Genomic DNA, 13,674 nt, shown 5'->3' on the forward strand with positions numbered 1-13,674 from the left:
TTGGGATCTTTTCAAAATCAGAGCTAGATATGCAAATATTATCTTTTCACAGTCAATATCACTTCATGTGTCACATTTTTGTTAGGTAAAGCCAAAGTTTAATCAGCATCCTGACCTTGTAATACCTCATTTTGCCACCAGGAAGGAATCCTACTATAAAATGAGGAAAACTCTGTCTGTCTGCCTGCATCCATTTTACTCCTCGATGGGTTGGCCAATCAATCTGTAACTGCACATGGGCATTGAGCATTGGCATAGGCAGGGACTGACTAAGCTGATTTTTCCATTTTCCAAAATTTACGCTGTTTATGCACATTTTTGGCAAGTCTGCGGGGAGTTTTGGCGCGTGCAACCTTGGGTATGGACTAGTTAAGAATAAAAAATAAGGATGGGATCAAAGTTGCATGAAATTACGACAAACTGTTGCGTAACTATTTGTTTCCTTGCGCAATTCCAGAGGACCAGGGAGGTCAGCTGTTGTGGGCTAAAATCACAGGAACCATCTAAGAGCCATCACAGCACGGGCTCTAGACCTGGGGTAACTGGATCTTGTTTGATGAGAGAAGAAAAGCTTTTTCACTTACTATTATGGAGGAGAAAAACATAAAGACGAAGGGGCTGAGAGTAGGAGAGGGAGACTGGACTACACAAAGACTCACTGAGGTCAATGTGTTCTCAAGATGTGACCCAGAAACCTGAGCAGGTTATGCAATATTATTCACATCCGAGACAGTGGGTCGGCAGGTCCACACCAACATTTCAGCACTCCTGAAAACTCATTTTTATCAGAAGGCCTTTCTATAATCACTATACTCTTTTGTATTTGTGTTTTACTTTATTTTATTTATTTATTTTAATGTAAACTTGTTTTATCTGACATTTTATCTGATGAACTGTGTGACTATGGCTCAATGTTTTATCTTCACTTGTTGTTTTGTTTTGTTTTGTTTTTGTGAAGCACTTTGTAATATTTGTTTTGAAAAGTGCTGTTTAAATATAGTATCATTATTTTTATTATTATTTAAAGCCCTAATATACAACTGCAGTATGGTGCCCCCTGTTGAAACACTGCCACCCCAACTATAGGATTTGTTTATCTTTTGATTAATTGGATTGAAGATGTGTCACTCTCCAACTGGCTGACTGAGCTTTTAAGAAAAGGACTGAATGCTGGATGTTAAGTCATGCTCCTTAGGAATCACATTAAAGTCAAAAGTACTTTTTGTAACTTTTAGTTGCGAAGTTGCTTTACTCACTGGGTCTCTGATATCATTTCCAGGAAGTAGATCCGCTGGGTTGACACCACCAAGAGAGAGGGAAACTCCCCAGGCTCGCCAAATTTGACAGTGGACATCTGAAAGTACAAAAAAAAGGACAAACAAACAGGATTTAAGTGCTTTTCTCATCATTGATCTCTTACAGCACAATAATGCACATCATAGAGCAATAAATCCATGGGAAAATTGCACTAGCAACAAACAATCCATATTCAAACTTGACACCAGATTTTGTGTATTTCATAAGCTCTTCAGAGGTTTTAAGCCAGTAGATTGAGACATTGCTTCACTGCCTCTAAAACAACAACAACATAGGAGGTAAAAACACGAATGAAAGGGAGAGGAACCCGTGTCACTAGATAAATAAACATAACTCAGATGAACAGAGTGGGACCTCCTGTCTCCAGCTGCGGTTCGCTTGGTCCTGTTCCACTCTTTGCTCTTCGTCCAGGTGTCTGACAGAGTCAAGCAATAATAGCCCGCTGCTCTGAAGAGCTCCCAGGATGCATTGCATATTAAAGAGGTCTCAGAGAAAGTTGAGCAACAGCAGGGGGGGGGCACGAAAGCGGTCAAAAGAGCTACAGAAGAAGAGAAGGCGTTTTGGCTGGGACGGCCTCCCAGGAGAGCTACTGACTGGGTTCATCTCGGCTGGCTGAAATGAAACCGCAGCTATATTGTGGTAGGTCTTAAAGTTGTCACCACCCATTAACTTGACATCCTCAGGCCTATCCTGGGACATCAGGGAGATATAGAAAGGGACTTTTAAGGGATCTCTTATAGGGATGTTTTAAAACCACAGTCGCAAGATCAACAAAAACCGGGTCATCAAAACATTCTGCTGAATTTGAACCTTTTGTCACAGGCTGCCAGCATGGCAAAATGCTAGTGCAGCCAAAGTAGGTACGCTTATTCTGCAGAATCCAGTACATTCATCAATACTGGACTGGGTAATCAATTACCACCAACTAGCAGCTAAATGCTGGTAAATTTTGGTTGTGGCTGGTAGGTTTGTCTACTCTGTTAGCCACTTTGAAAGGGAATCATGAAGTTCAATTTCTGTTCTACAAGTCATATTTATCTGGTAAAACTGTGAAAAGTGCTTGGTGAATCTGGTATCCATTGCCCAGTGTGCCAATGGACAGAAAAGTTTGTTTCCTGCCCTTCAAATCTGAATTTGATGTGTGTGTCACCCACGCTTTCCTGTCTTCATACCCTGAGGAAAGAGTGAAGCTCCTCTTCCTCCTCGAAGACCTCCACATCTAGGAAAAGCTGCAACCGATGGTCCACCGCCTCGAAGTCCTCAGACAGCAGGTCCAACTCATCTGCAAACACATTAGCCAATAAGATGTCATTTGAGAGCAGCTATCAGCTAAAGTTGTGATGCAGTACTCATATTGCATTTTTCAGCAGAGGTCTTGGCACTCTTCACAAACCAAGCTCTTTAGGAATTAGGGTTCATTCATATCAAAACAAACTAATTCCAACTAAATCAATATTATTTAGATGGTTTATTTATTTGCTCAAATGGCTGTCATCTTATTTGCATTAGATGAAGCACCCTCGCTCACTTCTTCATTAGATAATGGTTATTAAGCTACAGTTTGCTGGCAGCAATGTGAGGACTCTTCTCCTGGCCTTCATGAAACCTGGCCAACATTTTACTGCGGTAGACTGCGGCTTTAGCCAACAGCCGTTAAACGGGAAGGCATTTCAGAGCAATAAATCCAGCGATGGACTGCAAATGGCTACATTGGACGTTATGTGAACATTTATGAGTGATTAAAGCTGATCAAAAATGACAGGGCAAGGACCTGCAGGGGCCAAAACAAATCCAATGTCTTTCATCTGGAGAGTGCAAACAGGGCTTGGATTATATGGCCCTTGAACCCTCAGACAAGTGCCTATGTTCTTTCAAAGGGTGAAAGGTGTATGTGTACACATACACACACACACAGGTTGAGTCAGCACACTTCTTCAGAGACAAAGCGCTCTTTCAAAACAAGGAGAAAATTAGTGCACTGCTACACAACAATGGGTGCACTGTGTCACCAAAAAAAAGCTCTACTCAGTGTCTGTCAGTGGTTTAGGCTTGGTATGAGTTGCTGCTATGGTGAGCCAGTGGTTTCTGAAGGAACCGGTTACATGGTATTGGCATTGCAACTATAATGAAAAAAAAGAGGAGATAGAGAAAGCTATTATTACGACTCGGCCTTCTCTTTCTCCCGTTTTCCCCTCTGTGCAGACTTAGGCCTTCATTCCTCTCCCATCACATTCAATAATGACTCCAATCTGTCTTGCTGCACAGTTACTGTGTGGTTCATCTAAAACTGGCAGACAGAAGTGGGGGGGAAGTGGGATGCTGTCATAGAGACGCAGTGCTCCCCGAAGGATTTCTGTGCCACACACTACCCACAAGATCCAAATACTTTCCTCACTTCTAATCAAGACTTAAATCTATCTTCAGGACAAACAATGTAACTGATATAAACAGTTTATACCGGATGTCACAGCCAGTGTGTTAGATACAAAGATATCCCCTTGACCATATAATAATAATAATAATGATAATGACTCAACGACATTTTACATAGTTCAAGAGTTCAAAAATCAGAAAAATCAAATTCAAAAATCAGGTAAGCTGCATTAAAACTGCAAAAATGAAAAAATTATGCGTGTATGAACTGTAGAATTTAATTCAATTGATTAAATATCATGTACATCTGCTGTTTTTTTCTGTGGAGGGATTTTGATTTACTCTGACATTCAACTTGATTTGTAGGCCAGGGATTTAGAGTTGCAGTACAATACATTTTTAGGTGTTAAGTCTTGAAACCATTAACCTCTGACAAAATTTGGATATTACAGAAGACAATACTGTAATTTAGAATTTTTTTTTCCAATCAACTGTCCAGACCGACACCACAGGGTCATTTTGGATGTGAAAAGCTTCGATACAGAGACACCCACCGCTCGGGCTGGATCTGTCTGCATGCTGGACTTGGACCTGGCTATGGCCTGGAGGCGGTGTAGCCCCAGTAGCAGCGTAGTGGTAGCTCCCAGCCAGATCCTCTTTACTCTGGCAGTCTGTGCTGTAGGAGAGGCTGCGCCCAGCCCAGGTGTCGCCCTCGCCTTCCCCTATGAAAAACGAGCTTCCCTGGGCAGTGACGAAGGACGAGGTGGGGGCTTCTGAGGTGGTGGACGCTTCCAGTATGGGACTGCTGCTAAGGCTGGCATCTCTAGACACTGGCCCGTCTGTGTAGTCTTCCTGCTGTGAGATAAAGGAGATAAATGATGAGATTTTGTTTCAGTGATTTTGGAAACATACTGCAGAGGAAAAAAAACACCTCTAAACAGACAGAAAGGAGAACTTCTTGTTGTATAGAGAGACCTTATTGGCAGTGCGACTGGTGTGAGTTATATCGACGGGGTCGAGGGTAAATGATGCGTCTCCAGAGTCCTGCCCTGAGGGACGGCGGATGGGCGTACTGGTGGAGTGAGCTGATTGGCCAGCCAGCTGGACCACATGGTCGCTACCACATTCTGGGCATATGTTTCCTGAAATAAAAATACATGAGCAGGGAGTTAATTTCCAAAGAGATATATGCTAATTTTGAAAAAAAAAAAAAAAAAAAAAACACTACCTGAACTTCATTATTCAATATTTCTAAATAAATAAAGGGTCCAGTCTGTAAAAGTGTTGACATTTTATCAACCACAGACTAAAGTAACCTACTAATCTTTAAAAAGTGCCATAAGTTGTTTTTATTTTTATGCTGTGAATCATTTTGTAAGAAAAGGTGTCACTTTTTACAAGTGGTGAAAATCTAATTCTGGAATGAGAAACTCTTCAAATCCATGAAATACAAAATAAAATGTTTATATTATTATGTAAATCTTTACTTGAAGGTTTTCTTTCAAAACTACATTATCTGTGCAACGGCTGTTCAAGAACAATCTCTTACAGACGTAAGGAAAGTTTCTTGGGCACAAAAATTAAGACACGGACAAAGAAGTGAACTACAATGCATTTGAATAGAAAACATGCCTTCATTCTTTTATAACAAGTTTCATCCGAGGGAGAAAACCTGAAACAATGCTTTGCTGCAGGCTACGTTTCTCTGACCCACTGGCAAATAAATGCCTCAGTTCAGACACGTGCGGATGAAAAGGCTATGTGTTGCCTGAATTTCAGCAGACTAAGCACACCAACAAAAGAGCTTGTTCCAAGAAATCCCCAAAACATCTGTTGAACAAAGCCTGTGTGATGCCTGTGCGTGCCGGAGCAGGTCTAAATGTCAGGTTTGGTCGAAGCGCTGGGAGGCGGCTGCAGGAGCGAAGGGTATTATCTGTCTCCTGCTGATTATAGAGGTGGGAACTCAGCGGAACAGGGAGCTTGGCAATAAAAGACGGCAGATAACTCCTGGGACGCTTCATTTGAGCCTCTCTGAAACCAAAATTTTGTTTTGGGAAAAGACGCAGCCCTGTGCACACCGACAATGGGAGCCAGATAGTCGCAGAGCAGTTACAAAATACCTTGACGTCAAATGATAACTTTTTTTTTTGCAATGAACTGACAGCTTGCTAGGTGGTTTGCGCGACCTTGCCTTGTGTGTCTCGTCTTTAACTTTCCCTGGAGTCAGCTTAGCCATTACACCGCGCTTATCTACACAACACAGATAATTGACACAGATAATTGACAATGGCAAAGAGGTTGAAAAGTACTGCAATTTCGAGTAAGGGCTAGATGCTTCTTCTGTATTTTGTCATGTTGCTATTTAGAGACGATCCACAGTATTTGAGCGTGACTCATCTATGCATGGCTGAACATGAGGGATGAATCAGAAAAGGTTTTTCAGAGTCAGGACTGTGAAAAGTACTTCTCTGGGAGTCTTTCCCATCTTAGAATAAAATATCTGGACATAAACTGATGGCATGCACCAGCTTAAATGGGCAGCAGGGACAACTTGAAAACAGACAAATGTAAAATAGAGATCTAGATTGTCCAAAATGAGAAAAAGACAAAAAGAATTAAATGAAACTATAAACAAAATAGCTGCATTCATGTTCAAGTACGCATATTAAATATACTACACTAGATCAGTGGTTCTCAACGTGGGGTCCGGGGACCACCAGGGGTCCTTGAGGAGGTTCCAGGGGGTCCCCAGCAAACTGATGAATTGTTAAACTTCCATTATTTCATTTACAAGAAGTTAACACAATTAGAGAATGTAGAAGAATGACTATATTGGTCATAGGTTCACTGTTATCTCTCTGCCTACAATACAGATAGTCATGGAATTCTGGACGAAATCAAATCTAACAATAAAAATATTCTCAGATTTGGGTGAGAGACAAAATCTCGTCAAATGGGGGTCGTGGTTCTAATGTGGACTGAATTAGGGGTCCTTGATATGAAAAAGGTTGAGAATCACTGCACTAGATGACTTTCATCCTTCTCACCTTTCCCATCCTCACCGCGCTCGGCCTCTATCAGGTCCTCCCCGTCCAGTCGCTCCACGCCTTCAGGCAGCATCGCAGCCCCTCTCCCCCAGCCTCTCCCCCCCACCTCCTCCTCGTTCCCCTCTGTCTGAAGCGTGAACTCTGACCTGCAGCGAAGGCACTGCAGGCGAACACAGCTGGGGCGAACCTCCGAGTCACGGCGCTGGTTTTCCTCCGCCACGCGAGACAGCACATCAGTCAGAGCCTAGTCACAGAAAAACGGGAATGTTTTTACGTCTACATTTTTTCCATGTGTTCACACTGCGAGCAACACAATCAATCAGTCTCCAGAAGTCCATTTAATTCCAATAGAGCTGAGCGACAAGGGAAACTGAGCCGATGTGTGGATGGTCAACAAGCTTGCCGGCAACAAGAAAAGTTGGCCACGGCCGTCAACAGCCAATCAGATTTCTGGGCTTCCTTGATCCTATAGGTGGGGTCGATCATCCTGCTTTTAAGAGCATCTAACCCTAAAAGAATTTCATTAGTCTGGGTTTCAGTGGAGAGTTTTAGTGTCTCTGGAACCGTGTCCCTCAATTTGTTAGATCTGCCGCATCTCTACAGGTTAGCCTTTTTTATAAATTTGTGTCTTTGTTTTTATCTCCATGTTGTTTCTCTGTTTGTTCATTTGTTTTCATTTTCTTTGTGTTTTGTATTTTCTGCGTTTTTATAGGCTAGTTTTATCTCTGTTTTTATGTCCGTTTTGTTTAAATGTTTGTTTTAACTTTAGCTTTTATTGTTTTTGTATCCTCTGCCACTTTTCTGTTATGTGAAGCACTTTGTAACAGTGTGTTTTAAAAAGTGCTGTATAAATAAAGCTTTACCTACTTACTTACATGGTCTACATGCTTTTTCAGAGGCTTTTCCAACCTGCCAAGAATACAATTTTGGAGGAAACACTGAATGCTTCTAATGATTGGCATGAAAAAAGGCAAATTTAAGGAAACTGAATATCAGCAACCAGCAGCTTCAATCTAATAATAATAAGCTAATATTGGTATCAGTATCGGCCTTCAAAAACCCATACTGCTGGAACCCAACTTTGCACAATATAGTATTAGCCAATACTGTGTTATGTTAAAATGATGTCTTGCACAGATCTGACGTAAACTCATAAAGTAGGTAGTAAAAAAGGTACTGAGTGTTCTGATAGCTGCTGGCATCAAATCGAAAACAAAGATATGTGGGTTTGGGTTAGAGAGGGCAGCCTGCGAGCAAGACCAGACTAGTAGAGTACATCCACTGAGTCAGAGCCAGTGGGTGTGTCTCGTTTTGGGCCACGCATGAGTGTGTGCTCCCTTATTGTGTTCTGGTTCGTGTGAATGTGTTTCTGTATGGCTTGTTCTGGATCTGTCTCTGTGTATGTCTGATTACACAACATCCTATCTGCAGTCCGATTATCAGAAATGATACAATTTTTCCATTATTGCTTTCAAAGGAAATCGAATGCTTCCCCTTCAACAGGACTCAGTGTGTGTGTGTGTGTGTGTGTGTGTTAACCTGCAGCGCCTGCTGTGGGTCATCATCCAGCATGACGTAGCATCTCCTCCTCCTCTCCCTGCTGATGTAGCAGAAGTGAAGCTCCACGGCTGGAAGCATCTTCTCTGTCTGTTTAGAGACAGAAAGAGAGAAAGCCCCTCTGTCACTTCCAAAGACCCATCAAGTCTTTTTCCTTATGCAGAAACACACACACACACACACACACACACGCACTTCTATCCACCTATCTATTTATCTCAGTATTTCCCTGAATAATATTTGAGCGTCCTGACAAAGTAAATTAGCAGCTGCCCAAACAAATGTTTGTTTTAGATTCATTTTGAGTACTGTGATGCACAAAGCTGGCATTTCTTGTCAATTTGTAGTTAAAAAAAATTAAAGATTTAATGCTGTCAAGCACTGAAAGGGTGACCATACTTCATTGCGCCTCTGACACAGCACATGGTCAACAGTTGGTGCTTCTTAGAGCTTCGCTGTGTATGTGTCAGCATAAACTGAGAGGCAAAGTTTGAAACACAGCTTACACAATATGCAGAGGAGGAAACCCACTGCTAATTAGCTGTACGTTGTACTTGCTTTACTAAAGAGTAAGAGACTCAGTTTCTCTTTTGCCCCCTACTAGATTTCTCCCTTTTGTCCCTCCTTTTACTTTCTCTTCTCACTCCTCACCATCCCTCCTCCGCTTCTCCACTCCTTCCATCTCTTTCTCACCCCCCCCCCCCCCCCCCCCCCATCCCCGCTTTCTCATCTCACCCCTTGGGTCCAGGCGGCCTCTGTGGCGTCCACCCTGGCAAGGCTGTCCAGTTCCAGGCGGCATCTCTCCTGGCCACGCTGCATGTCCACCTCCAGCACCAGGCCCTGTTTGACCAGCAGAAACACCTCCCTCCTCCTCCTGTTCCCCCGTCCCTCCCCGTCTTCCTCCTCCTTGTCAGATAACACCCCCACAAGCAGGGGGGGACACAGGTCCACTGAGAAGACGAGCGGGGGCAGAGAGAAAGTACGGAGAAGAGAAAAGAACATGAAGCACAAAAGGCATATTTTTGGTACTTATTCATTTCCTCAGCAAGTCGCTGGTTCGAATCCCTGGTGTGGCTGGGAATAGATGGGCAGGGAAAATAAATGAGTAATACTCCTCTCCTCGTGTTGTCACAATACCAGAATCTTGACAATACCAATACTACCTCTGATATCTAAAAGTTTGATACTAATACGATAACATGTCAATCAAGAAAAAACAGGTATGAATCTGTGTAACTGTATGAATGAGAAGCAGGATAGCAGTGAAAAAGAAAAAAACCTTTTCACCAGGATAAATAAATAGTAATAGTAGTAGCAGTAGTAGTAGCAGTAGTAATAACAGTAGTAACATTATCAGTAGCAGTAGTAGTAGCAGAAGTATTAGTAGGAATAGTAATAGTAGTAGTAGTAGTAGCAGTAGTAGTAGTAGTGTCCTTGTTTTTTCACCCATCCCCTTGTCCCTACCTCCCAGATCCTCCTCCTCTTCTTCCTCCTTGGTGTCACCTCTCTCTCTTCCAGCCGGCCTATGGGTCTCCAGCCCCTCTGGCCCAGGTGAGCCCACCCCCTCTTGGCTCACCCCCTGGCTGTCCATCATGCTGCTCTCCAAGGTGGACTCGGTGTGGCCGGGGCTCTGGCCGGGCCACTGCAAGGTGGACTCCGTCTCCTGGTCCGCGTCGCCATCGGAGGTCTCCGCCCTAGGCTCCGAGGAGAGCAGCGGAGGGGGGAGGACCTCCGGGACCTCCAGGGGCAGCGGGGAGGGCTGGTTCCTGGGAATGGAGGACGGACACGGGCTGGCGTTGAGGCCGTTGGGGAGGGTTTGACGGAGAGGCGCTGGCTGGTGAGCGCTGGCAGGGGCGGTGAGGATAGAGGGCGCCGCTCCGTCCAGATGGTGTTGGTACCGCAGCCAATCCTCGCCCAGCTGCTCTCTGAAGCTGGCCATGCGCTCAATCTCCTGCTGGTGGGGGAGGACGATGTCTGGAGGAGAAAGAGCATATTCACATTTACATTTTAGGCATTTAGCGGATGCTCTCATCCAGAGCGGATTAGAGTGAGTGCAACAGAAGAATAAGCTTTAATTCCTAGGTCACTAACATTACAAGCAACCAACAGTAAAGACTACAAGGGCAAAAGCCACAGCAGTCTAGACAATGATGTAGATGTAGCAAATGTGTGTTTTAGACATTTGGTAAACCATTAAATTCTGGTGGACATATTGCACATTACACAGACATGTTCTAATAACCCACCATGTGTTGAGGTCTGTGGTCTGGGCTCATAATCTGTATCACTGGGTTCGGAGATGCTGGCCCTCCTCACTTTCACCTTACTCTGAAACACAGAAGGGTTGGACAACATCAACACCAACACCAGCTAGTCACAGGATCCGCTAGTCTGGATCAGTGAAGAAGATGGATTTGTGAATTCAATTAAAATATCCTGTAAGGGAACTGCATTTGGGATAAATAAACAATTACTACAGGAACAATATGTATCAAGTCTAATATGTTTGGGAGCAGCTAGCTTACTCTGGCTTTCTTCCTGCGAATACGTGTGACTCCCACTTCCCCAACTGACATGCTGTCGCTCAGTTCCCCAGCTCCACTGGACACTTCCTGGACTCCCCGCTCTGGTGCCATGGCAACTGGAGGAGAGGTCTGTGACTGGCCAATCAGCTGCCCTGGTTTGGGCAGAACCTGTGGAGGGGAGTGGTCTAATGTCAGACTTTTGTTAGCCTCCAGGAAGCCCGAACAGAGCAGGACTCTTAGCTGTACCTTGCTATTGGGAAAAAAACAACTAAACTTATTATCACTTATCTTATTATTATCTAACTTCTGTGCTCTATATGTAACCGAATGTACATACTGCAATAACAATAATAACATGAAACATTATTTATTTACAGAATTACACATCATTTACACATCGTTTACCCAGGAAAATAACAGCAACTGCTTGGTATATCTGGACAGCTGGCAAGAGAATTTGAAAATGCACCATGTACTACAGCGGGATGATCAGGTGATTGATTGGGATACTCACTGACAACTCTGATGAGGACAGCTGAGTGCCATCAAGTCTGAGCTGTAATAAAAGCCACATAAAAATGGAACAAGAGTTATTTTTTAATTCCTCCCCAGATGCCACTCAGGCTGATTTTACCTCCCCTGTTCTCTTCACCCTCTATACTAATTCCTGTAAAAGTAGCATGCCACATACACACACTGTTAAATTTTCCAGATGACACAGGTTTCACAGGTCTGATAAAAACAAAATCTGGTATTGCACTGGAAGCGCAGCATCTGTGATTAATAGTTTCCTCCAGTCATGTGACCATTTCCTTTGGCTGAATGAAAGCAAAACAAAGATGATTTTGACCCCATACCAACAAAGAAGACCACCAGCGAGTGATAGTCTATCGTACAGCCATAGAACAGGTGTTCATGTAGAAATACCTTGGAGTTGTTTTGGAATATACATGTAGAGAGCCTGTGCTTTCGGATACATCAAAAGCTGTAATTCCTACTTCAACGCAGATCCTTTTGGGGTGAAACAACGAACACTGCTTCTACTCTACCATGCTATAGGATCACTGCCTGGTTTGGAAACCTAGCAACAGCCTACAAGCCACAAACGTTATGTCTTCTCCATGCCGACACAAAGACCACTACAGTGTCCTACTGTGCAGGCTGAGCTGATATAAGAACTCTTTAGTTCCCCTGTCAATCAAAGTTATTAATGCAAAACAATGGCCTGGACCCCCCCGTTACCCTCATCCCCCATACCTACACAGAACTTTGCTTTCTCTGCATTTAGGCTATATACAGTATTATGGACTGACTGTATGATGTGTTGTTTTTTTTTTTATCCCAGGACAATGTTGTGTGTTTTCATGAACTGTTTTTATGTACTTTGTGCTGCTACTATGATGTCCAAGGCAAATGTCCCTTGCAGGACAATGACGTTTATCCGTGTGCTAGTTTTGTCCCTTTACGTTACAGCATTTTCCAACTGTAAAAACAATGGTATACATTTTTAGTTATAATTATTAATTACCCTCCCAGTGTTACTCACTCTAAGGTAGGCGGCCTTCGGGGAGAGGTGCCGGACGGTGCAAGTGCGGTGGGTCTTCTGGAAGTACAGCGGGTTGCCCTCCAGGTTCAGCTATAAGAGGACAGACAGGTGGTATAATTACATGGCATTGTGCATTTTACAGTGATCTTACAGTGGACTAGTCTTGCATGTGCAAACAGATAATCGAAAAAAGCATAATGTATTCTTTCGTGGTACTGTGAGAATCTTTGCACTTTGGTGTCCACCAAATGATGTTATCATATACTGATGACCTGCACCCTGGGGCCTTTGTGGCCTTTGTGGCCTTTGTGTTGTGGGAAAATGACAGAACCACACACTTAAGTATGTCTCTGTGTGTCTCTCTGTGTGTGTGTGTGTGTGTGTGTGTGTGTGTGTGTGTGTCCTCACTGTGTTGAGGCAGTGTAGCAGGGAGAGGGGAGCCAGCTGGGAATGCTCCAACAGGAGGTTGTAGGCCAAGTCCAGGTGCTGGAGAGAAGACAACTGCTCCACACCTGTATGATAAGATGGCACACACACACACACACACAAAATCAACAACACGTGGGCACACACACACACAAAAATCAAGGGCATATACACATAAAAACAACATATAGACACACATGCATGCACACAAACATACACTAAATTTAAAGCAACATTGCAATTCAAGTATCTATAATTTGATTTTCATGCTGTTCTCCCCTCCCATGAAAACTCTGATCAACAGACAGGTGTCAGGTCACCCACTGCGTCATCACTGTGTGATGACAGTTAATATCCAAGACTAACAAATGGACTTCCAAAAGAGCAGAGCAGCCATACTTGGACTCTGTGGGGGGAATATCACTGGCAGAGAAAGTCTACTAGCTCACAATGGATTAAGTTCTCAGTTTGTGTATCCACACAGTGATGAGCTTTCCATTTGTCCATGAAGCCCCATTATTAGGTTTTGATTGGCTCACACCTCTGTTAGCTCTGTGATTTATTTGGCTGGGTACTTTAGATTACCAGGGATTGTTTGCCTTTGCTTGAATAGCAATCAGAGCGAGATGAGTAATTCCACGAGTAATGCTATGTGTGTGTGTTTTGTGTTATGTTTGTCTACCTTACCATTGATCGTCTCCAGTTCATTGTTCCTGAGGATGAGCGTGAGGAGTTTGGCCCGGGCGCTCAGGCCCAGCGTTGGCGCCCTCTGGAGGCAGTTATAACCCAGGTTCAAGTGCTCCAATTCACTCAGGGGCTGAGAGAGAGTGATGAGTGAATGAAAGACACAAGAGAGAAAAGCAGGATGAAGTGAGAAGGAAAA

The 13,674-nt window shown here is 43.6% G+C and overlaps 1 protein-coding gene across 1 annotated transcript in view; it reads right to left on the minus strand.

Annotated features, from left to right (window-relative positions):
* The window catches only part of stk11ip (serine/threonine kinase 11 interacting protein), a 28,669-nt gene that overhangs the window by 10,895 nt on the left and 4,100 nt on the right, over positions 1–13,674 (minus strand). The window contains exons 8-22 of the mRNA XM_071535489.1: positions 13,479–13,608; positions 12,774–12,877; positions 12,366–12,455; positions 11,334–11,375; positions 10,820–10,987; positions 10,541–10,622; positions 9,759–10,268; positions 9,030–9,244; positions 8,277–8,384; positions 6,756–6,981; positions 5,932–5,940; positions 4,666–4,832; positions 4,245–4,545; positions 2,490–2,599; positions 1,257–1,354 (exon numbers count right to left, since the gene is read on the minus strand). Coding sequence (XP_071391590.1) covers positions 1,257–1,354; positions 2,490–2,599; positions 4,245–4,545; positions 4,666–4,832; positions 5,932–5,940; positions 6,756–6,981; positions 8,277–8,384; positions 9,030–9,244; positions 9,759–10,268; positions 10,541–10,622; positions 10,820–10,987; positions 11,334–11,375; positions 12,366–12,455; positions 12,774–12,877; positions 13,479–13,608 — 2,360 coding nt within the window. The remainder of the gene's footprint in view (positions 1–1,256; positions 1,355–2,489; positions 2,600–4,244; positions 4,546–4,665; positions 4,833–5,931; positions 5,941–6,755; positions 6,982–8,276; positions 8,385–9,029; positions 9,245–9,758; positions 10,269–10,540; positions 10,623–10,819; positions 10,988–11,333; positions 11,376–12,365; positions 12,456–12,773; positions 12,878–13,478; positions 13,609–13,674) is intronic.

The sequence above is a fragment of the Centroberyx affinis genome, unplaced genomic scaffold, assembly GCF_046629955.1.
Source record: "Centroberyx affinis isolate AG114_WGS23_722 - 3 ecotype Tasmania unplaced genomic scaffold, CSIRO-AGI_Caff_v1 ptg002720l_1, whole genome shotgun sequence".
NCBI lineage: Eukaryota > Metazoa > Chordata > Actinopteri > Beryciformes > Berycidae > Centroberyx > Centroberyx affinis.